The 24,282-nt window shown below is 35.3% G+C and overlaps 1 protein-coding gene and 1 non-coding gene across 5 annotated transcripts in view; both read right to left on the reverse strand.

Annotated features, from left to right (window-relative positions):
- The window catches only part of LOC128678783 (ankyrin repeat and sterile alpha motif domain-containing protein 1B-like), a 93,744-nt gene that overhangs the window by 60,604 nt on the left and 8,858 nt on the right, over positions 1–24,282 (reverse strand). For all 4 annotated transcript variants that reach the window (XM_053760581.1, XM_053760582.1, XM_053760580.1 and 1 more), the window contains exons 2-10: positions 23,385–23,465; positions 22,169–22,325; positions 21,696–21,841; positions 19,784–19,909; positions 16,973–17,199; positions 16,012–16,129; positions 9,615–12,237; positions 2,304–2,435; positions 1,204–1,695 (exon numbers count right to left, since the gene is read on the reverse strand). In XM_053760581.1, coding sequence (XP_053616556.1) covers positions 1,204–1,695; positions 2,304–2,435; positions 9,615–12,237; positions 16,012–16,129; positions 16,973–17,199; positions 19,784–19,909; positions 21,696–21,841; positions 22,169–22,325; positions 23,385–23,465 — 4,102 coding nt within the window. The remainder of the gene's footprint in view (positions 1–1,203; positions 1,696–2,303; positions 2,436–9,614; positions 12,238–16,011; positions 16,130–16,972; positions 17,200–19,783; positions 19,910–21,695; positions 21,842–22,168; positions 22,326–23,384; positions 23,466–24,282) is intronic.
- TRNAS-AGA (transfer RNA serine (anticodon AGA)) lies at positions 23,513–23,594 on the reverse strand. Its single transcript has one exon. It is a non-coding gene; the product is annotated as a tRNA-Ser (tRNA).

Genomic DNA, 24,282 nt, shown 5'->3' on the forward strand with positions numbered 1-24,282 from the left:
TTAATTTTTATTCCACCTGGTAAGTACCTATTTTTGTTTTTTATTAGCAGGATTCACGTGGAACACAAAATATTGTCAATGATGTAACATAACTCAGAATAAAACAAAACAAAATAATGCACATATAAGTAGTTTATTACGCAACTCTAACAAAATAAAATATAAAATAAAAGAAAAACTAAGGAGAATACATAAAAACATTAGGAGACCAATTTATCAAAATGGAACGCATTTTACAATTCTTCAGTCTATCATATAATTATTTTGCAAATTCAAGTCTTTAAAATTTTTTCGCAAGCAAGTAATACTTTATTCTTATTTCTACAACCTACAATCCTAATAAATACAATTTTAATGTTACATTTTAAAGATACTGTCATGTTGGTAATATAAAATAAATCAAAATAATGTAAAACAAAAGTAAATAAATGGTTATTTAAAATTTTAATCTAATAAATATAACTGAAAAGAAATGGTTATTTTTCAATATTTGTGATATACCTTACAATTACCATAAAGATTTAAAAGGAATATTAGCACCCTATGGAAATACTTCAATATATGTATACGATCTCTTAAATATGACATTTATATGACAACAATATAATTTTTTCTTGTTAAGCACAACTTAGAGCACCAAAATCAAATCCATACAGACTAGTCTTAAAATATAAAATAATATAGTTTATTAATAAATTCTATCAACTATTCGTTATATCACCCTGCGATTTTTTTCTAATTCTTATTTCTTCTACGACCTCCATTATCAGCTGAAATGTTTTGAAAAACAAAATTTGATTGCAAATTAAAATATTATTCAAATAAGATAAATCATGCCATGCAGGTGATAATTGTATTAAGATGACTTTTAAAACGAAAGTATTCATTAATATATGGCATTTAAAATTAGTTAACTATTATTAAAATAAAATCAGGTCTGCATTTTATATGAAAATAATTGTTTCAAAACTTTGGAGAAAAAATTAATAAAGAACTTATTTTTAAAGGTGCAATATAACAATAAATAAATATCGAAAGTTGAAAAATAGCCACTAAAGAATGTTCAATCAATTATTTCATGCTCAAGTCACACGATGACATGAAAAGAAGACATATTTTCATAGAAAAACTAGGCTTCTAATCTACATACAATTAAAATGTTAGTCCTAGCGTGCAAACACTAAGAAGTCAATCAGGACTAACCTGACTCAAAGGCCTGATCCTTTCGTGAATGCTGTTCTCCGCTTGTCTGGCCGAAGGTGGCGGGTGATCAGGTGTGGGAGGCTGATCATAATGCGTCGGCGACAACGGAATATCAGCTCTATGTTGCCCGTCATACCGCTCACAGTCGCTCGGACTATTCATCGACAAGTCATCTAATAAACTTTCTAAGGAAGACCTTTCTTGGTTAGAGTACTTCCTAACCCTGTTATCGTTCATCTTGTTATCACTGCCCTCGTTTTGCGGGCCAAAGTTGTTCCTTCTCAACTTCCTTCTTGGATTTTGCTCTTTTATCACGACATTTTCATACATAGCCGTGATGGCTACAGGTTGGGTGCGGTTTTTGAGACTGGGTCTTGGGTTGGGTACTGGGGCTATTCTGGGAGAGGGGTGGTCCTCATACTCTGCGTACGAGAATTTCCCGTCCACATACTGATCGACGGAGCGACCGTGTTTGAGGTAGTGTTTAGCACCCTGCAACAATGATTGCATTATGTAAATTAATTTATCTGTCTCAACTGAGCATGGCCCAAATTGAATTTATGAAGTTGACCCCTGGCTTCGGTGTAAACAGGGGTCTACTTAAAAATGTAACTTCAAAATTTGAATCGGCCGCGATTTTGTGTATGCCTGCCTGTCGTCAAACCTCTTTGCGAATACTATTATAATCTCATCTCAACCTTCCGTGTTTCCTTTTACATTCAGTTTCAACAAGTTACAATATTCGTTTAAATAACAATAAGTTCATAGTTTTCTGATTGGCCCGGGTCTTGGATGTTTATTTATATATGTATTTGTTATAAAATATCGTATGGTTGAGTTAGTATCCCAAAACACAAATCTCGAACTTACTTTGGGGCTAGCTCAATCTGTGTGATTTGTCCTAATATATATTTATTTATATATTTATATTTTATATATTTATAAACCCACTAAGATTGAGTTACATTAAGCTAAAGTATTTAAACCACAATGTATCATCTCTCATCTGAGCGATTGCCCTACTGGGCAAAAGGTACATCTGCTGAGTAGCTGAGGTACCCCTCAGGCCTAGAGTCCGCTAATACCTATATTTTATTCACCTGTATGTCATCCAAGTCGTCCTGGCTCCTGGCGTGAGGTCTCAGCTCGTAGCTGTACCCGGAAGACGGGGAGTTGGCGTGGGTGGGGGACACGGACAGATTCCGCCGTGGCGGCTTCTTGGGAGGGGTGGGCTGCAAACAAACAGTTTTGATTAATACATCACATTTTTTTATTAAATTCTGTAATACAATGACTAAGAAAAATATATAGACAACCAACTAACAATATATCCAATTATGTTAATTTTAAGTTAATCCGGTGGACATTTCTACCTAATCGGTTTCTATTTTCGGGCTCATCTCGTTGTCATCGCAGGAGCGAGATAAGTGGATGCAATTGAGTAATAGGGAATTTGAATGAAGCCGGAGATGTATTAAAATGTGGTCCAAATTACAGGCGATAATCGAACAAAAGTGACGTACACATTTTTACAGACATTCTAAAGATACAACTTTGACTAGCTTACAATTTTGAATCGTTAAAACATGATTCATTTACCAATATATTATAAACTTCAAGAAAAATGTGTAGCAAACGAAATGGGGGGTAGTTTAGTAAAATTTTTATTATACAAACTTTAAAACGTATCCTCTCAATCTCTTTCTCTGTCATATTCCGTTGTCAGTGTCATTCCCAACTGTGACGCCCTAAAACTCGGAGACCACGTAAAAAATAAACTTTTATAACATGAAGATTCAATTGTGACCAGCCGCCTACCTGACATTAACCCTTCGTGGCCCGTCCTACATACACGGGAGTATATATAGTGGTCGTATTATAAGGCAAATCCAAATCGTCGTTCCAGTCAAAATCGTTTAGTAAACGCGTTTTTCTTACAACTTGTACCGTATGTATGGCCCAAGCAACGAGTCTCGCCCGCGGGATGAGGCAAATTGGCTACAGCCGGCCATTAGAATGGACAATTTTCTACAATACGCTTTTACGTTTAATTTGTTCCTTATACCACTCATCAGCAAATGAAAATTAAATACCTCTCTCTACTAATACATAGAAAGAAATGTAAAGCAATATTTTTTTGTAATATAATTTACTATTTGACAAAAATAAATTATCTATTTTTATATTATAAGCACAGTCGGGCACCCCAGATACTGCTGGGGCCTGGAGCGAAACATAGCGAAGAACAGAATATTATGGTGCTTTCTCGTTTCGGAGGCCAATATCCACTTTAGGGTCTCTGATCCAGAGGAGTAAGTGAACCAAACTACATATAAAAATATTTCTTTCACATACACACCGCGCAATCTCTAACTAATCAACTTAATATTCTCCCACATGCAGCTTTCCCGCACACAATAACTAGAAATCTATCCACAAGAACTTAATTACTCATGACTGTGAATGCATTTCTGTAAATGAAAACGCCAACAAAGTACATCAAAGGGCTTTATTTAAATTAGATGCGTATGCGCCGTCACGGATATGGCGCGTCACAGATTTATAATGGCTAGATATACCGTATCATAACAAAGTATTTAAGACCTAGAAGCACATTAGCGTCACTATCACATTTTTATCGAGTGAGTCAAATAGAAGCCTTTTCTTATATAAAAAAGATACAAAACTTGTGGAAGCTCAATAATTAAATAATCAATAAGTAAAATATATTATCACTATATTATTTTGAATTTGACCGTCGTTTTCGGTGCCACATTGAAAACATAATAATAAAATGAGTGCATGAATCTCTGACCTTATATAAGTCTATGGTACGCACATTAACAAGGCGCCAGTCCACCATTGATTCGTGCACGATATATCGACCATAGATCATTTGAATTATTGAATGTCTACTTGTTTGAAGATTATTTCGAGATCACAAATAAAGATCTAATCTAAGGAATCTTGTTTATAATTTGACCAATACCGATCACAGGGCGGTAGTTAGCTGAAAATAGTCTGAAAGTTCAAACCCACGAATATTCTTCATATATCTATAGATAACCTAGTACCCCATAGATAAACAAAACCAGAATTCCTAATTATATTATTAGATCCATTTCTATATATTTAAATGGTGATCCTGAAACAGGGGCTGTTAAAAAAAAAGAAGACTTCTCCGTTTTAGCCAACTGCATAGAACGATCAAAGCGTTACTCTCAGAAAAAAATTAAGATCAATATCGCAACATAAAACAGAAGTTAGTTTTATCGGCACATTTTTCTGACAGAATTTGCTCCCAATTACCTACCAGTACAAAACTATTATTAACAAGCGCAGCACACTGACCCATATAATCCGATAGATGGAGAGTTTCATACGAACCGTTCAAACATAGACTGACGCAACACCAACAAATTTTATGTTTTCTCCAAAACCCGTGAAGTCATCGATCGAAACATTTGTCCATTCCAACAGGATATCATGGAATTCCATGGTACAATCAACCACACATCAACCTTCCCTGAATCATTGCAATTTCGACGCTATGACCATGTCATGGAGGTATATGTGTACGGTAACTTGACATGTAGTTGACTGTATAATAAAACCGATCAACATTTCCTAATTACTAACCTATTCGTTATTAGTTAGCTTAATGAAAATGTTGATTGTGATTATGATGATTTCGTTCCGTATATGGATACTTAAAATAAAGTTTTATAACCGAAGTAGCGTACTGAACCAAATCCAAACTTAGATGCCCATAACAGTCACAAAAAACAATTACCGTCCATGTAACATTCAAAATTAAAAAATGGAATTACTTTCACCAAGCCAGGACTAGGTACCTAAACTATTGGCCATAAACATTCATATTGTTATATTTCATTCAGAATGAGCTTTCATAAATCATAGGAATACTATGAAAATACATTTACAATATCATTCATCAGTCATTTTCACGTTCAGCGTAACCTAATTTTAATAAAATATTTTGGACCGACTGTAAAACAAGAGACCACGCCTACGCTGTGATCACTAAAGACACAAAGCTTCCATAACAAAACAAGTGGGTAATAACCCTAAGACCTAAATGAGGTGACGAACTGGGAAATCTGGCGAAACTATTTTCACTTGAATCTAGTACTGGCCGTACGCCAAGCGGTATTTCACCCGCTATTTCCGTGGTTTCCAATATGTATAGTAGCGTGGAGAATAGTAGTATATTCATACTGTAAACTGTATAATACATAGCTTTTCATAACATACAGAAATCATATTTCATAACATACAGAAGTCATATTTCATAACATACAGAAATCATATTTCATAACATACAGAAATCATATTTTCTGCTGATTTCTCTGATCTCTTACTGCGCCTCGATCACATCACAATTGTCACTTTCAATTGTTGATTTTTACTTATCCTTTTAGTGTCAATAATTATCAACTTTTTATACGTTGAAGCTTTAGTAGAATTCAATAATGTAAATTAATTTATAGGGGCGATTATATTAATCATTAAACTTTGAACCAAAATTAAATTATTAAAACAAACCAGCAATTTTAAGAGTATAAAATTCGTCCCTCATTTGATAACTTCTTGACGCCGACAAATCGTTATGATAAATCTAGTAATGTGAATCATCCCTTCATTTACCTCATCATTCTTATCTATTTATACACGAAGTCAGGTAAGTAATTGTTTTTAGATAAAGAGTATCAACGCAGCTTCTCTCGTGGTGAATTACGAAACCTGAAGAATTGGGTTATGGGGCCCTTGACACGACGCCTATTTTATTCCTCACACAACAGTGGATACGAATCTGGCGCAAGCCAATTGAATGCAACACGTGTTTCTGAAATATAAAATACACTGAAACACACGTTGAACTCCATTGCGATATGATAATGTACCTAAAAAATCACAATGTTATTATAAAAAGCGATTTTTTGGGAAATATTTGTGATATTCCGTAACGACATTTTTAACACATGACGTCAAAATTGTCATATTTTTCTCTATTAAATACGAGGAAACAAAAATTAAACTATACATAAGTACAGTAAACAGCACATCATCATCATCAGCCTATAGCAGTCCACCGCTGGAAATAGACCAAACAGCACATCAACCTAACCAAATTCGTTGCAAACTCGCAACTATTACAGCAACATAGAAATCCATGCAGATTAACTAGACATACGTCGACTGTACTATATTTTCAAAGATATTTTTGCAAATTGAAGATACTATGTCTGTTAAAGTCTGCACATGTTAACAAAATATTTTTGATCTAAATGAGATTTATACAAAAGAAACATAGACCAAACATAAACTAACAAACTTACAATATAAGGATCAGGCGACAAATCACTCGAAACGCACAACACTACACTTCACATCACTCAACCTCACAATAAATATCGTCACCTCACCAAACACTCGATTATCGATTCACCGATTAGAATCGAGTCGACAATCGGACGGCGGCGTCGATCGCACACGCGGAGCGACTGGCCTCCTAATTTTCATAGCGACGAAGTTTGCCCACATCTTCCACATGTCTTGTATTATCTGGGGCGTTAATTAGAGTTATGCTCGCATGATAACAACGATTAAGCTTGACACTCACAACATGACAAGTGTCTTCCTCGCATAACGTGTCATGATAGTCAATTAACACTCGCATAGACATTAGGAGATGTAAATGCATAAAGCAAACACTTTGACTTTTTTTTTAAATGTATATTTGATTATATCTTATTTTTGGCATATTACTAGCGAAGCTGTCAAAGAACTGTCGAACTGTAATAGTGACCAACTATTGCAACATGATAAATAATAATGACTTTATCAAAATCGATACATTTGATCAGAAATTAAAGCTTCACAGGCATTTTTTCACGTCAAACTTTAAATCGTATAGATAGTATTTCTCAAAAGGCTATAAATTATTAGCTGTTGGGAACGACTACTGCTGAGAAGAAATGCCAAAAGAAACTCAGAGAGTTTCGGTGCTATCATGTCAAAAATAATAAAAAATAAGAACTTGAGAACTCTTTGTTAGGATGCAATCTATCCAGTATAGCAATGACACACACAATATATTTTCTCTTTTAGTAAAAATTAGAATAAATCCTTTAAAAAGATCACCGACACAAATACGTGAAGAGTACCAAAATTATGTCAAACTGTTGGCACCCGCCATGTGGGAAGCCGTGTATGTTTGTCAGTTCCCACGCCTCGTTTGTCTTTTGTTAAGCGGTAAATGTTCCCATTGCTGCATGATTAATTGTTATAAACTTTTAGATTGCTGCATGTTCACCGTTTGCACTTTCGCAACACAAAATGATACCTTTTTCAACAATGTATCTAGGTTTCTTCTTCACAGTCGTATTTCCTTATGTTTGAGGGTCGAAGTCGTGGAATTAAACACACACAACTTTCTTGGCACTATTAATAAAGTGGTTTGCCATTGCCTTCTCAATTTCACACACAAGTTAATAATCAACCAGTGTGCAGGTTTTCTCACGATGTTACCTTCATCGGAAGCAGGTGGTGGTCTATAAAAACTACTATACATGAGTCACATTGGTATACAAACTCATGTGACACTAGTAGGATTCGAACCTGGGATCTTTCGATACACAGGCGGGTCTTGACCGTTACACATTACGATTTAAAATTGTAACCATTTTGGAATTTTACGCATTGCTTTGAGTTAATGTCACAGAGTATACCTAATAACTATATCCATTTAAATTTCTATAAAATCGGCCTTGCGGTTTAGCCGTAAAAGCGTGACAGACAAACAGATTTTCGCATTTATAATATTAGTACGCAAAACAATTTCCAAAACAACTAACTGAAACTAGAATAGAGCTGGTAACGTAATGGAAGATCTTTTTGAAACACTTCATTGTTATCACTATTCAAACCAAAACAATTTACTAACTAAAATAATGCAGACAAAGACGATGACAGATATACACATAAAAATCACCTTTTACACCTCAATTTTTACATTAGATAATAAAAATTCGCGTGACAAAAAGCATCAAGTTGGCTTGGCGTGACAATGCAGGGCCAAATTAGGGCTCGTTCACAATAAAAGTAGGCTAGTGTGGGAAAGAAACCTTACGAATCAAAAGTCGTCAACTAACAGACGTGACATAAGTTTGCTATTAGCCAATTCAGAGGGGCAACCTACAACGGGGCAGAGAAGAAGATTATAGCACAGAGTTTATTCGAAACAAAAAATATACCATACGACTTGACCGCCATTTCGACTAGAAAAGAAGAATTAGTTACAGTAAAAACTTAAAGATTCGACAGTAGCGTAGTTGTTTCTGTGCAGCTGTGATCACTAATCATTATTAGGTGACTCGCTTGTTCATTTACATACCATAAAAAAACTGAATTGAATTTTAAAGGGACATTTACTCAAGTTCTTAACATACTTGTAACAATAGCCGAGCCCTAAAGATCAGTGGATCGCGTGACGTCGACATGCCGTGAATTTACACTATCGGATTGAAATAATGTGGCGCCACGCGTAACTGAAAATACAAACTTTTGTGTCTTTATTTGCAGTAATGAGTGCAAACCAAAATGTACAACAACAGTTGGACGAGCACGATTATTTGCGAAAACGTAATCGTATTGCTTTTGACAAACATGGAAATTAAACAGTTCATTTTACGTATATAGAAAGATTTGTAAATGGCTTCGATTGTTTTTATTTTTAAGTTAAGGTAAACGTTAGCTTGGGAAATATAAAAACAATGTTATTTATCTATAAATAATAAAAAAAACTATTATTTAAGGACCCTGATATACAGATATTCTCATTTGTAGCAGGATTTCATTGCAAGCTCCTAAATGTACATTTGAAAAAAGGGTAATCAAAAAGTACAAACTAAAAAAGTATTCTATTTACATAGTTTAGACTATATAATTCATTTACAACGGAATAGTAAATACATACTGAATATTTACTGTTGAATACTTGTAACTAAACGTTCAACAGTCAATTAAAACTCGTTACTGGCAGAAGTCATAGTTCTAAATATAAATTCCTTTCTCAATGGACGCCATTTTTAAATGTGGCGTCATTGTGCAAATATAAGTTAGAAACGGTTATAAATAAAAAGTATTTATATTTGTAGATGAACACATAAATATTATGAATAAGAGAATGTTGATCTCAGTGCAGAGATCGTGGTAGCGGTAAGTATCAGTCTCCTACTACAGAATTGATACTGAACCAAACTGCATATACCTTTTTGTAATGTCTAACTAACATTCTAACATTATTAAAATTATGTTTACTATCCCATTATGGATGTATGATTAATCCCAGACAAATTATTTGATAATTTCATTAATAAATTACTTACCGAAACTTTGCTGTGTTCGTAGTGATGCGCGAGGTGCAGCGGCGCGCAGCTTGAGGCTGCGCTTGAGACGCTGAGTGCATCTCCCTCGCTCGTGCCCTCCGTCTCGTCCCACCGCCGCCGCCCCGACCCGCTGCGAACACCCCCGACCGCCCCCGAACCCCGCTCAAGCGAAGCACCAAGCGACACATCACCATCGACCCTCGGAACACCTTCCTCACAATCAGAAAAAGAACTCTCGGACCCCTTCACACTTATCCCGCTTTCAATTTTAGACGAACTCGAATCATAACTATTTTCTTCAGTTATCACACTCCCCTCAAATACGGGGCCTTTGTTGCCAAAATTAAACGAGTTACTGTGAACCCACGGACGTTTAGTAGTACTCACATCGGATTTAACTGTTTCGGCGTCCGAGACTTCCTCATCAGAGTGCAAGGTATCATCGGATTCATCTGATGAGTCTTCATAACAAGTAACAAAAGTAGCATCAGATTTGATCGTGACGTTCGAATCGCACGATTGCAATGACCAATGCCCAGAGTATTCCGAGGCCGATTTATGTATAGAAGTAGTATCAGAAGCAGACGAATCACGAGCAGCAGTCGGTGTCGAATTATCGTTTAATGATATAACGTCTTCTATGTCTTTTATCGAGTAAAGGCGACTAGAAGACGTTGATGACAAAGAACCATGAGGGAACATTGGAGTATAAACAGGACTTTTATCCACTTTAACAACTGAATTATTTCTTGCTATTATATCTGCTAAATTGACAACAGCATAAGGTTCTTCTAAATTAGATGGCACGGATTTATTTTTTATTAAACCGCCTGGACGAACTGTAAAATTGGTGTCCAGAGTTATGTTAGGAGTAGAAATACTTTTCTTAACGGCAGAGAATTTCACTATGAGATTGCCAGATTCTCGTCTTTCCGAATGGAAAGTGCATGTTTTTGAATCACAGAAACAACGAAATGACGTTCTACTCATTTCTTCAAAATTTTTTAACGCGCCGAAATCTATATTCACCTTTTCTTGATCATCAATAGGGCAAACATCTAATAAATCTTCAGCACTATTATGATTTTTGTTCAACTTAGGCTTACAGAAACATATTGCAGTTTCTAGAGTGCCAATATTCTCATCACAAGGTACCTTTGATGGTTTAGAAAGAGTATCTCTATTGAAAATATTTAAGAATTCTGAAACAGTTGGGGCCTTATAAATACAATGACCTGTACCTCTTATATGATATGAGGCTAAAGTTTCCTTTAGAAATTCATTGTTCCACTTGGGAAACTCTGGCACTTTAGGTGTTTTATAAGAATTTCTATCTATTTCAATATTAGTAAACGTTTTATGCCTGAAAAGGATATGTTTCTTCTCAGCAATATCTTTATTTTTGGTTGGTAGTGTACCTGTCATTGGTAAATACAATGATTGATCTACTTCACTACAATCTACATTTTCTATAGCACTGGCTTCGGTGATGTCTGTCATATCGGATGCATTCGATTGAGTTCTAACTACAGCATCGTTTCTACATGCATATATTTCCAAATCTCTGCTACGGCGAAATGATTTAGATTTTTCAGATAATAGTATATCTTCCAGATTGGATTCGTCTATAAGTGAATCTGAATCTGATGAAGAACTTGATGATATTCCGCCACTACGTAACGAAGAGACATCGTTATTATTTGATTTCATTAGTACAGGCACATTACTTCTTTTAGGAGGCTCTGGTATTTTCCTCTCAGGCAATAATAAAATATTTTCGTACAGAGTTGGCTTTTCTGCTTCCTCTGATTTCTTGGTAGGCAAATGTGTTCGAACGGCAGGCACTGGCCTATTTTTATTAGAATCCATGGATAAATTTTCATAAATCATATCGTCATTTTTAATTTTAGGTGCTGCACTCGGCCTTGGTGGTGGCTTAGGAATATTAGCCAACTTTTTATTTCGAGAATTGGAAAACTCATAAGACTCATAACACTCATTAGTAAAATTTGCTGATTCGGATGAATTATTAGATGATATTGACAATCTTTTGTCTCTAGGTTCAAAAATAACATTAGAATCATGGCCATTAACATTGGTTAGCTTTGGTAAATGGTTCTTATTTTGTAAATTGGGATGAACTACAACAAATTCATCTGTATGAACATCTAAAGAATCTTGAGAATCGCTCAATTCATTATGCTCGCTTATATTAGGTAAGGATGTTTTAAAACCAGGACAACTTCTATTGCTTTTGTTGACAACTGAGTCGCGGTTGAGTGTAGTTATTCTATCCAAGGATATAGTATCAAATTCATCATTACAATTAATTTCACCAGAATCTTCTTTCTTTGACAAGATTTTATTGAAGAACTTACTGTTGCCAATTAACAAAGTATTTGTAGATTTATGTTCGACTCCTTTATTCTTTACATCGACTGCTAACTCGGTACCAGGATTATTAGAAATGTTAGGTGCGGAATTAAATTTAGCCTTTAGACCCAAGCATTTTGAAGCAAGTTTTTTGACAAAACTTTGAGGTTGATTCTTTATTAGGGAAGATGAAGATGGAGACATTAAGCTTTTGTTTATGTTAGTATTTTTCTGGATCTCTGGGGCTTTCCTGAAAACACATAAAGCAACTAAAATAGAATAAATCATAATACATAATTAAAAAATAATTATTATAATACTTTGGTATTTAGTTATTTATCCTAGTTTATTTAATCTAATACCACCACCACCTAACCCATTATAATTAATACCATGTATGTTATTGCCAATCAAATACTAAGGATTTGAACTGACTTAATTTCTTTTTCCACTCAAAAATATTACTCCTATTAGAATCGTCCGATTCTTCCGGTGTAGGATCATTAAAATCTTGATAAATAAACTCTTGAGCTATGTCATTTTTAACCATGACCTTGTTATCGTTATTTAGATCAACATAAAGATCCTCGCAACTGAAAAACTGGCTAGCGTTGACGCCTACTTTTTGCTTAATTTTGGATTCGGAATACATTTCATGGCAAAAGCAAGTTTCCGAGTCGATTTTTTCCTTTTTTTTTACAAATGGAGAGCCATCCACTGCATTGGGAGATACTTGATAAACATACCAATAATCTTTACCTTCAAAGATACAACCTTTATCACCCCTAAAATGGATACTTTTTATTGTTGGTCGGATTGAATTTGGAATGGATCTCCTATCGCCATTTGAATCCATACTCACATAAACATCAGAAACATTACCAAAGCAGTCTGGCCTACGAATTTTGGGCAGAGCTTCTGATAAGAGCCTCCTTCGAAATGGATCATAATTACCATCCATATTTAAATATGTGTCATATTTATCATCTTTACTCAAAGAGTTATTAACCGTACCAGTTATATGCAAATATTTACCAGTGTCGTCGATAACATTGTTTTCTATTTTACCACCCATTTTAATATCATCGTTGACTTCTTTATTCATACATGATTGAGTATTTTTATCTCCCATTTGAAGATATTGATTTTCTTTACTGCCCATATCCAAATGCGAATTGCTCTCATTTTTACCAGTCATTTGCAGATACTGATCGTCTTTACTATTCATATACAAATGCGCAGTTTTGTCATTTTTATCCATCACTTTACTATTTATACTAAATGACTCATTTTCAGAATATTTAACAATACATTCAGACATCTTAACCTTTTCATCATCTGGCAAATTACCATGGTAGCATTTTGATTTAAGTTTGGGCGATGATTTAGAATCTTTTTGTTTTTTCAATGCTGCTTGTAACTCGTTCATAAACACATTTTTAGTTACTATAGAAGCATCAGACACTTTGCGAGCTACATCAACATTGACATAAACGTTCTCAGAATGATCATTTGCATATATTTCACTATTATCATATTCATCAACAGTTGGTTGTAAATCTGACAAAGATACAGTACTATTTGATTGTGGTGGTATTAGAAATTGAACATTTATATAATCTGCATCAGGAGGATTCATGTTAGTAACAATAGCATCATTTTTAGCGCAAAGCTTAGACTTTTCATTACACCTGTAAATTTAAATTAATCATATGCAATTATTAGTTTGTATTTGTTTGATCACATCTTAATAAAATGTAATTATTAAATAATGTTATATTTTGGAAAAATACTTCGTTTAGTTTTCAAAGGCTGGCGAGACATCTTTATCTCTATAAAATACGTAGTCGGGCTAAAGAAAATCAAAGACACGGAAAAATTTAATGAGAGCGAAGGATTGAAAAGTTTTTGTTTGCGTCTCTTACAGAAAACTGCCAAGATGCATTTTGATGAATATGAACATAAAATTGAACAGATTTTGTGTTTGGTTATTCCAGAAATAAATTGTATTATAAATCTGTTCATTGAAAGAAATTTTACTCTTTCTAAAATAATTGTAGCTTCTATATAATATAATCTCAATAATAAATATAAAATAGCGCCGGTTCAACAATTTTTTCACATATTAGTTAATATTATTTAATCATGAATTATTCTTGAATCTCGCCTAAAAAAATTGTATGAACAAAACATGAAAAGATCATTTCAAGATAGCAATCAGAGTTCAAAGGAGACAGGGCATGTGTCGTAATTGAGACGCTCTCCAATTAAAACCGAATGTTTAGGGCCTCTGTAGGAGAGAATCTCGTAAGGGGTGTTTGCGGTTGGGCTAGCGCACAGGGCCGCTAGCCCTTAGGTTTGTGGATGACTTTTTTATATACGGCCACCTTAGAAGCTGGATACAAAAATGATCGTAGACGTGATCGTTGCCAGATACGTTTCTGCGAATGAACTTTTATTCGTAACATACGTATGCTCTAGAATTATGTCGGAGATACACTTGCATGTAAAACGGGCATGTGCAAGCACAATAATGTACTATGACAATGACGCGCCATCTATATGTGTTTATAATGACAGGTCCAGATAACAGGCCTGCCAGTGTGCAAGCTACTAGCATGTATATTTCCGTCATACTAAGTAAATAATCCGTCTACGTAAAGGGGCGCTCCGTAGAAATGTCACCCAGAGCGCATAAAGTACTATAGCCGTCACCGAGAATCTCCTCCGTAGTCATTTGCGGAGATCCTTTGACGTGCCCCACTTGGCGGGCGTTTAGACACCGCGAGCCGTCTAGTAAACCGTGCCTTTACAATCCAACGGTCGTCAGACATTACAGGGATGCATTGAGTGTTAGTAAGTTTAAAAAGCGAAAAGGAAATGCAAAGAAAATAATGGCATTGAGTCTACTTTCATCAAAACGCAATTTAAAAATAATAAGGAAATTCATATATCATCGTAATATGTGCCCAAAAAGTTTTAAATAGTAAAATTCGCCACCACCACAAAAAAATTACAAGCTCACCACGCTTTTGTCGTGCGATGTACATTTTAATTACCACATAAATATTTGTGCGAACAAAATATCACGCATTTCAAAAACAGTGGTGAGCGATATTAACTTAGTTGTAAAATGTTTGTCACCGCCTGCAGTAGAATGTTAAATTTCAAAACATAAATAATAATCTATCTAATTAACAAACATATTTTTTAAGGGCCAGTTTCACAGCATGCTGATAAACAATCTTATACTCTACATGTAACATATATAACAGATAGCATTAAAAATTGTTTCACAAGTGTTCGATAGGGCTAACTGATTAATCACAACAGGTAGATTTATCTCGCAGTTAGTTTATCTGTCAAGTTACAATATAATATTTTATCAGAAAGTGGTGAAACAAGAACTAAATTTAGCGTTTTAAACGAATACATCTTATCATTTATTGTAAAACTCTTTTACATATCTACTGCAAGGGTTTTAAATAAAACCTAGATGTGAAATTTTGCGCATATAAAACTCGACTTTAAGACAACTATATAATTTAAAATGAGGGTTACCTATTTAACACTAGGTTTGTTGACTTCATAAAGGATTTTTAATTAACTAAAGCTGGTACATTTTTCACGGACAATTTAATTTGTATGAGCGACAGAAATAAAAATATGCACAACTGAACTACTAAATGCACCAACTTTATTTACTAGATATGAAATTAATCCATTACTAATCTACTAGATACCATCCTATAGATAAACAAGTCTTTTATCGTCGTCATAGATATTTTGATGCATTCATTGCGTGACATGTCCGTGCTGTAAACCGTTGAGGAGTTCTATCGTCGGGATCCTGGGTACACCACCACTTCATGCTTATCATGTAAACTGAAGCGACGTCGGAAATTTCAACTCTGTAGTACAAGTATGTTATATTCAACTTGCAAAATTTTATTTACAGACAGGCAAACAGTTGCAATAAAAGTTTGTAATTTTTTCTTGAAACGTATGATATACATATACATACGTGATATTGGCGTGGTGGTATCCTGTGGGGCTGTGGTCGGGTCCTGGTACTGGAAAGGGCGGTAACAAATCGTCGTCACTTTCATAGGCGCTTCGCTGGTTGCGCCGGTTCTCGTAATCTGGCCACAAATTAGGTATATCACAGTTTTCTATTTTCAAACGTGACGTTTATCAGTATTCGGCGCTTGTCAGTGCGATAACGTCGTGATTCATTATACACACACCGTAAGACGACATAATAATGTTCATTAACAATTTTATGTCCACATTGAGACAAAGCCGCGAGATGCGACGCGAAAATGTATTAATGTATATTATAGTGTCCTTTATAGATTATAAGATAAATTAGACACCTAACCTTCCTCAGGAATTACACTATCTATTAAAAACCTGCATCAAAATCCGTTGCGTTGTTTACAAATTAAGCAAGACATTAAGGGGACGGGGTTAGTATGCACCCAGAGCGATAAATATCCTTTTCATGAACATTTTAATTTATTTATTGTTACGAATTACCAGCACTCTGTCTTTATTATCGGTGTCAGATTTTATTCGAATCGCCTAAAGGCATCTGACACTGTTTTTACCAATCGCCATCTAGTCAGTAGTTACCCGTTCAAGACTAACACAGAGTACAACTGAACTACTACTTTTCCAAAAATCGGTTTAACTGTCCCACTGTTGGGCCTTGTCCTCCTCATTTAAGCAAGTAGGCATCATGACATCATGCCAATGAAACAATGAATATTGCCGTAAAATTTATATTTATGTGTGTCACAACTGACATTTGAGTTACAAAACACTACAAGTTATCATATCTCTGAGAACCCTCCTCACTCACCTCGTGGCCTCCTCAGAGTAATCACCCAGGAGATCGTACACAGTCGTCCTTCACGTGTACATCCACTCCATCGTCGAGCTAGACCTTACAATATTTGCCGAACCAGTATCTAGTGACATACCTTTCAGAGCCCTGCGCACTCTCCTCGTAGCCTCTTCAGAGTAGTCAGCCAGGAGATCATAAACGGTCTTCCCTTGGGAGTCCCTTGCGTCTATATCAGCACCATTGTCCAGTAGAACTCTGACCACGGAGTGTTTCCCGAAGCACACGGCCTCGTGAAGAGCTGTGCCATTTGCTGTGCGAACATTGGGGTCGACTCCGGCCTTGATTAGCGCGGCCACCACCTCCCTGATAAGACATTTGTTTGTTTATTGCATGAAAATAAGTACATACATTAGAATGAATACAAGAAAGATACATGTATAATGACGGACTTATCTCATGTAGGGATTTACAGGCAACCGGTGTTAGTTGTGAGGCTTATTTACATAAAATTTTTCTTTCAGCGTTTTTTTCTGCGATCACCTATTTACAGAGCTTTACACATATGTTGTATGGCAGTCAATATGTCCTCCAGCGAATGCCTTTACTCCTTATTTTCTTTTGCCATTTAGTTTAAGTAGTATTAGTTCGAAGCCTTGGTGGTACAGTGGTTAAACCCGTCTGTCATCTAAAGGTGATTAGTGACCACAGATGGCTTCCAGTTAGCATACAAATTGACTGTTTAGTTCACTAGTGAGTAATGTATATGTATACAGGATTATCATCATTGTCATATCAGCCCTGTACTCCACAGACGAAATATGCGAGGAAATTTTTTACAAAACTTTCGTTGGAATAATAAATAAAAACAATGGTTACAAATTGTTTTTGTTTGTTTTTATAGTTTGACAGTACCGAGACGCGCGCGAGCATTCTGCATAACAATAGCAATTCATTGCAAATTCCTAGACAACACAAAAGGGTTTGATTTACAAATTCATTCATTTTATACAATCATTCATATTCATCACCATTGCCTAACGAACCGTGTTAACAACACTGTCGATATATATTTGGAAGAGAAGATACAAAAAGCGAGAAAACACGAGAAACACTGCCAACGGAAACTAAATGAAACTTAATATTGTAAGCTGATACAACTTAATGTTCAAGTTTAATTTAATTGACGTATTCTTTATAAGTATGACAATGAAAATGTATTCTAGAAGGTAAGCTGTTAAAATCTCCTTAGTTGATTCCCCACAATGCAGCAAATCTGTGTTCTAACCAATCTCAATTTGCTCAATATTATAACGACGACGTAACAAGAAAGACAATCATGGTGTGGTCCAAGTCACAAGAGACGTAACCTATTGTAAAGTTTCTGAATTCAATTAAAAGGTCTAGGTTCGAGAAACGACCTCGATTTAATCAAAATTGGAAATGATATAAAATCAGATTGGCCTAAGCTCGTTCAGCAACCTATTTCTAAAACACGTAAATGTATTTCGTTTCAGATCATAATTTTGAATAATTTCTATGTATATAAATTATTCAAAAGAATGAACACATTATAAATTTATCTATACGTCTAAGTATAATTATGCTTAATTAACCCACAGAGTGCGGATGCGCACTTCTGCGCAATGTATTATTTAACTATTGTTGTCTGGTCTTCCCGCATACGAGGTAATGTATTTATTCACCAATATTAACATTTATGGCTTTGCTCCCAGTTTATACTCCGTTGCCGCTTTTAATTTGGATCCTTAATCTGTCGGGCACAAGCCATCTCCGCATGTCGCCAATTTACCCTTTCGACAGTGCGCGCGGAAAATTATCGCTGGCAATAAGGAAATTAGTATACAACGGATGTGACAACGTTGTATTTTTTTACTTTTAGGATAGATGAATTTGTTATTTGAAATAATCAACTAGTTTTTGTATTGTTGTTATTTTTTATGAACAATAAAGGCATCTTGCGTAATCCATTTGTGTTAAATCAAATTGTCACGGATTTGTTCTAAAAACTAATTTCACATTTGTAATTAGTTAGTATGTACTGGTCGGATGACCTCGGTCATATAGATTCAAATTCAAATCATTTATTCAGAAATTAGACCTTCACAGGCACTTTTTCTCGTCAATTTTTATGTTTATAGTTATTTCTCACAAGCTACAAACTACTGGCATTTCGAAACGACCACTGCTGAGAAGAAATGCCGAAAGAAACTCATTTGAACAGTGTTGGTCCCTATCATGCCAGATCGGCTTACCAATGTTTTTTTTTCTAATAATATATAAAAGTACATAATGAATAGATGAAGACGAGACGAATCAAAAGAGTTCGGAACATCAATAACAAAGTGTACAAAGTGGTAGTTGCTAACTGGCTGATGACTGTTGTCAAGGACGCCGAAGACCATGTCAAAATCAAATCAATCAATCACTAGTCCATGACAAACGCCACATCCAGTGCAATTTCACCTTCCACCATCTTCGTCATACAACAACGCCGACAACGTAAATACGCACAAGAACTATTGGTGCGTTATAACGAACGGATGAATATGAATACGAGGCGATTGCCACAGACTATGTACGCCTTACATTACCATAAAATAATAACTGGGTACAGGTGTCTCCTTGTTGAAGGCTTTTGGTAGTAGAAACTGTGTTTAAAATATGAATTGTTAACTATCCTTTCTTTAGATCTCTCTTATCTGGACGTTTTCCCGGTTTCTTACGCAGCCGTTAACCGTCGACGCCTAGCGTCCACAATCTGTGGCATCTTTAATTGTTACTTGTTTTGTATTCAGTTATGTGCAATTCAAAGTAATATCTCAAACGAAAAGGCAGAAAATAAGCGAAGCCCACATGCATACAATAATATATTCTGGACTCTCTTTCATTCCTCCCTCTTTCCTTTCTGGACAGTTGGATAACTTACTTGCGACCGTGTTTGCTGGCTCTGTGCAAAGGAGTTGATGTAAATATCCACTGTTTGTAGGCCGGCAGATAGTACTGGTCCACCAGTTCTGGTCTCACTCGCAGAAGATGCTGCACTGTCTCCAACCTGGTAGATACAGATTTTTCTAATTTAGCATCATCATCATGGGGTGCCATCTTCGAATTAATCTTTGGAGGTCTAATTTATCATATCAATTTAACTTTAGTAAAATCAGTTTAATTTAAACGATCAAAACCATGAAAATAGCTATGCAATTATGCAGCTATTAAGGAAATAAACGAATATTATAATGGCATAAGATAACATAATTTCTTTTTTATTCGTGTGTTTTTATTTTTTTTATCCTCTTGATTACGTTTCTAAGACTAATGGGTAAGACCTACTTTTTTTTCACTTTAATTGCTTTTCTAATGTAAAATTGTTGGCCGATCTCCTATCCGATTAATTCTATTTTTTTTTAAACTTCCCGCCCTCGATCGCGAAAGTAATTACTATGAGTTTTTCTCGACCGCGGGTGATGCGAAACTTTATCGCCCGCCCGAAATTCAGATCAAACATTACTACTTTCAGATAATGATAAACGCAAAATTTTGTTACTACGTCAAATAAGACGTCAAGTAAAGTTTTAGAGACATAAGCATACACCTGACCGAGCCGTAACCGTAAGTTACAAACTTTGAGAACCCTCGACTAGCCAAGTTAGCCGTCTTATGGCGTAACTTGTGATTTGAGGCGAAGTTTCTCAAATTTAAGATGAGCTTAGTTTTCTCACAGTTCATAAAGGTTTCGTTCCGAACTTGCGGGTTGCGCGCATGTAAATCTTACTAGTTATGCAAGCAACTTTTGCTTATATGGATAATATTTAAAGTTTATATATTTAACTTCAATTTCTAACGATCTATATTTAAGTGATTATTTGACACTAAAGTTACATGATATTCGACCGGTGGTCGTAGCATTTATTGAATGAATACATATTACTCAACCATTTTTTGAGCAAGTAATAGTAAGTGTGACTAAGATTTAGGAGTATGTAGTATGTACAGATTCAAATTCAAATTAAATTCAAATTCAAAATTCTTTATTTAATTTAGGATGATATACATCACTTATTGACGTCAAAAAAATTACTTAAACTAAGTCTACTGCTGGCTTCCAAAGCGCAAGTGAAGAAGAAGCGGCGCAACAAATTTCACCGCAGCAGCCTTTTCTCCAAGGACGTCAATTAACAAATATAGGTCTTATATATATATATTAAAAATTAGGAGGACGAATTTCCATCATTATTAAAAATGTCAACATTTGAATAAATAAATAGAATAAAATATATATTTCCAATAAAATTATTGAAAATTGTCACACAATATATATATATATATATATAAATAAAAAGCTAAATGTACAAAACGTACGTAATAATGTCATAAATCAATTACATATCTTATGAGGTCACCATGCTTGGGCCAGACATTATTGTCGTTCATGTCAGTATGTACAGAACAAACATGGCGAATGCATGTGGGTCGCATAAACATAAATTAAACCTAATTGGCTATTTTCCAACTAATGAAAGACAAATCATATTCTTTTTATTTATGTCAAAAAAAAGGAGTCAAAAAAATTAAGGAGCTTGTAAGACAGTAATATCTGACTATATCCAGATTTTAGAGTAAAACACGTTTCCTAATATACTTTATTAGAGAAGAAAAAAAGTAAATGACTGATCAATTACAGTGACATTTAATACAGTGTTTGGTAATTCAAATTTATTTATCTAACAAAAATACATTTTAATCAAACACTATGGCACTTAAAACCATGTGATGGTATGTCTAATCGCCTTTATGCATTTTATTCTTTAGCGGAAACTACTGCTTATGTCGAATCGTACCTGCCATACTGCGCCGCGAGGTCTAGCGCGCTCTCTCCGTTGTTGTTCTCGATGGTGACGTCGGCTCCCTTTGCCATGAGCTGAGCCACCACGTCCACGTATCCGAAGTGAGCCGCGATCAGCAACGCCGTCTCGTGGTCTGACGTCTGTTCAATTACCACGTTAGTTTAAATACGATTTTAACGAAAATGTCATATGTCATAAGCTTTTATTGTCATAGAGATCTTGTTGTGATTCAGTGCGTTACAAAAATCAATCATATCTGTGCGACGGCACTCGACACTATCATTGAGTGCTGTCCGCAAAAAAAAAATCCGACTATTTCTTGTGATATGAAAAATAACTGCTCCCACGGGAAATTCACGCGGGCGGTGCCTCGGGCAAAACCTAGATAAGGCCATGCTATAAGGCCATGCCCGCAGGCATCTGTATATCGTCACGCCAGGCTCAGGTTAATGCTTGTGTGGACTCACCAGCTGGTCAATATTGACAGGGGGGTTGTTGTGAGCCAGCAGCATAGCCACCACGTCGGAGTCGCCCTTGAATGCTGCGAGGTGGAGGGGTGTAGCGGCCTTTTTGTCCACCACGCATGGCGACGCGTCCGCCGCCAGCAGCAGGCGGACTATCTCTCTGGATAACAAAAAATAATGTCAAAACACTGAAGTTCCGAATGTAATACAAAATATCTCCCTGAATATACTTGGTTTCTTCCTGAAAATTGGAGGTGTTATAGGCTGCGGTGGTGGTGAGCCGCATGCCCGTTTGCTTGTTTATAAGTATAAAAAATGGCTTTATTAATTAGTTCTACCAGAAAAAATACCTAAGACGGGAAGTCGTTAAAACGATTCACTTAAAACAAATGAATCGTTTTAAGATGATTAGATGTGCATAATATGTCGTAAGCGAATATATTTTTATTAAAAGACAGTCTGTCAACTCCAAACTCGCTGGGATTGATTGCTTGTTTCATCACAAATCTCCAAACACCTATACCACATAGCCCCTTCTGAGCTACGTCCACTGGTAAATAAATATCATCCAGTGCCCCACCTAATAATAGTGCTGCGATTTCTAAATGATATTTATTACCCAAAAAATATCCATTACTGTACTCTTTATTATAGGTAGGTACTGTGCCATTACAGTTAGTGTGAGGATATAAGTTAATTATGATGACGATGTAACCATGACTAAATGTTTATGCATCACAGCATAATTATATAGAAAGTAAACATACAACGTCCATTAGTTAAATTAAGGCATTAATTCAATTTGTAGTTTATTAATTTTCCAAAATCGACGTTATTATACCAGGTTGTTTAGTTAGATAAATTAGAATTATTTCTATAGACATTACGCCATTCATATTTTGTAGTTAACATGTGTAAGCAACTTTGCTGTATCCTTACGCATAGGGGCAAGACTATCACCGTAGGTCTGTAGATATTTATTACACCAACTTTACATATTCACATCCATTAAAGCTATGTGATTTCAATTTGTTATTTATGTCTTTATAATTATCATTTTGAACGCCAGCTTTGAATATCACACAATATAATACCGTTCAGGTCATTAACTGACAACTGTGCATAAATATTATTGCTTCGTATTAAATTTGAATATGGTTTCCGTCTTTTGGCGAATATTTAAAACTAAGTCTAGTACCAAATTGTTAGTCTGTCTTACTTTCGGCCATGTAAACAAGCGTGATGGAGTGGTGTATAGCCGTTGTCATCTTGAACGTTGACGCCAGCGCCTCGTCTCAAACTGTAACAAAAATAAATATCAACTACCTAACGATATACAAAAAGATTCGCAGTCGGTAGGATTCGAACCTACGCTCCCAGAGGGAATCTGATTTCTAGTCAGACGCCTTAACCGCTCGGCCACGACTGCCATGGGTGAAAGAGCGTAATAATAATTAGGTATCAGTCGGTACATTGAGCATTTATCAAGATAACATTTGTTCAAATTCAGTTCAAAAACATCAAAACGAAAAAATTTGGGCCTATCCGGCACACAGTTGTAACTAGCCGCAGTAGTAAAATAGTAGGTCTAATAATACGATGAAGATAATATTATAATTATTCGATAACAATACCGTTCAATTTCAAAGTGATAATAGAAATTTAGGTCAATCGTAATATCTTTCTAAAACACACAACAGCTGGTATTTATTTTTTCCATAGTTATTTCGTGAATTTTGGTAAGTATTCAAGTCAACAACTCCAATGCTCTTCAATGAGTATTCAATATAGAACTATATTTCAAGAAATAACTCTGCTCAAGACTATAACTCTCAATTTCAGCAAAAATTTTGTTTATAATTCTTGCGATACACGTAAAGCGTAAGACATAATAAACAAACATTCATCAATTTCAAAAATAAAATAATCAAGATTTAGCATCCACAAAATTTGAACCATCAAAGCGTTATAGAACCACAAACCGCGCAATTAAATACCTTTCCAAACTTAAATCTATGATTTAGATAAAATTCCAGTTTTTGTGGTCAGTGAGGTCTTCGGACCGGAAGCCGAGTAATGCCCAAGGAGGGGCCGTCATTCTGAGAAAATCGGTTCGC

Source organism: Plodia interpunctella, chromosome 20 (assembly GCF_027563975.2).
Source record: "Plodia interpunctella isolate USDA-ARS_2022_Savannah chromosome 20, ilPloInte3.2, whole genome shotgun sequence".
In the NCBI taxonomy this organism is placed as follows: Eukaryota; Metazoa; Arthropoda; class Insecta; order Lepidoptera; family Pyralidae; genus Plodia; species Plodia interpunctella.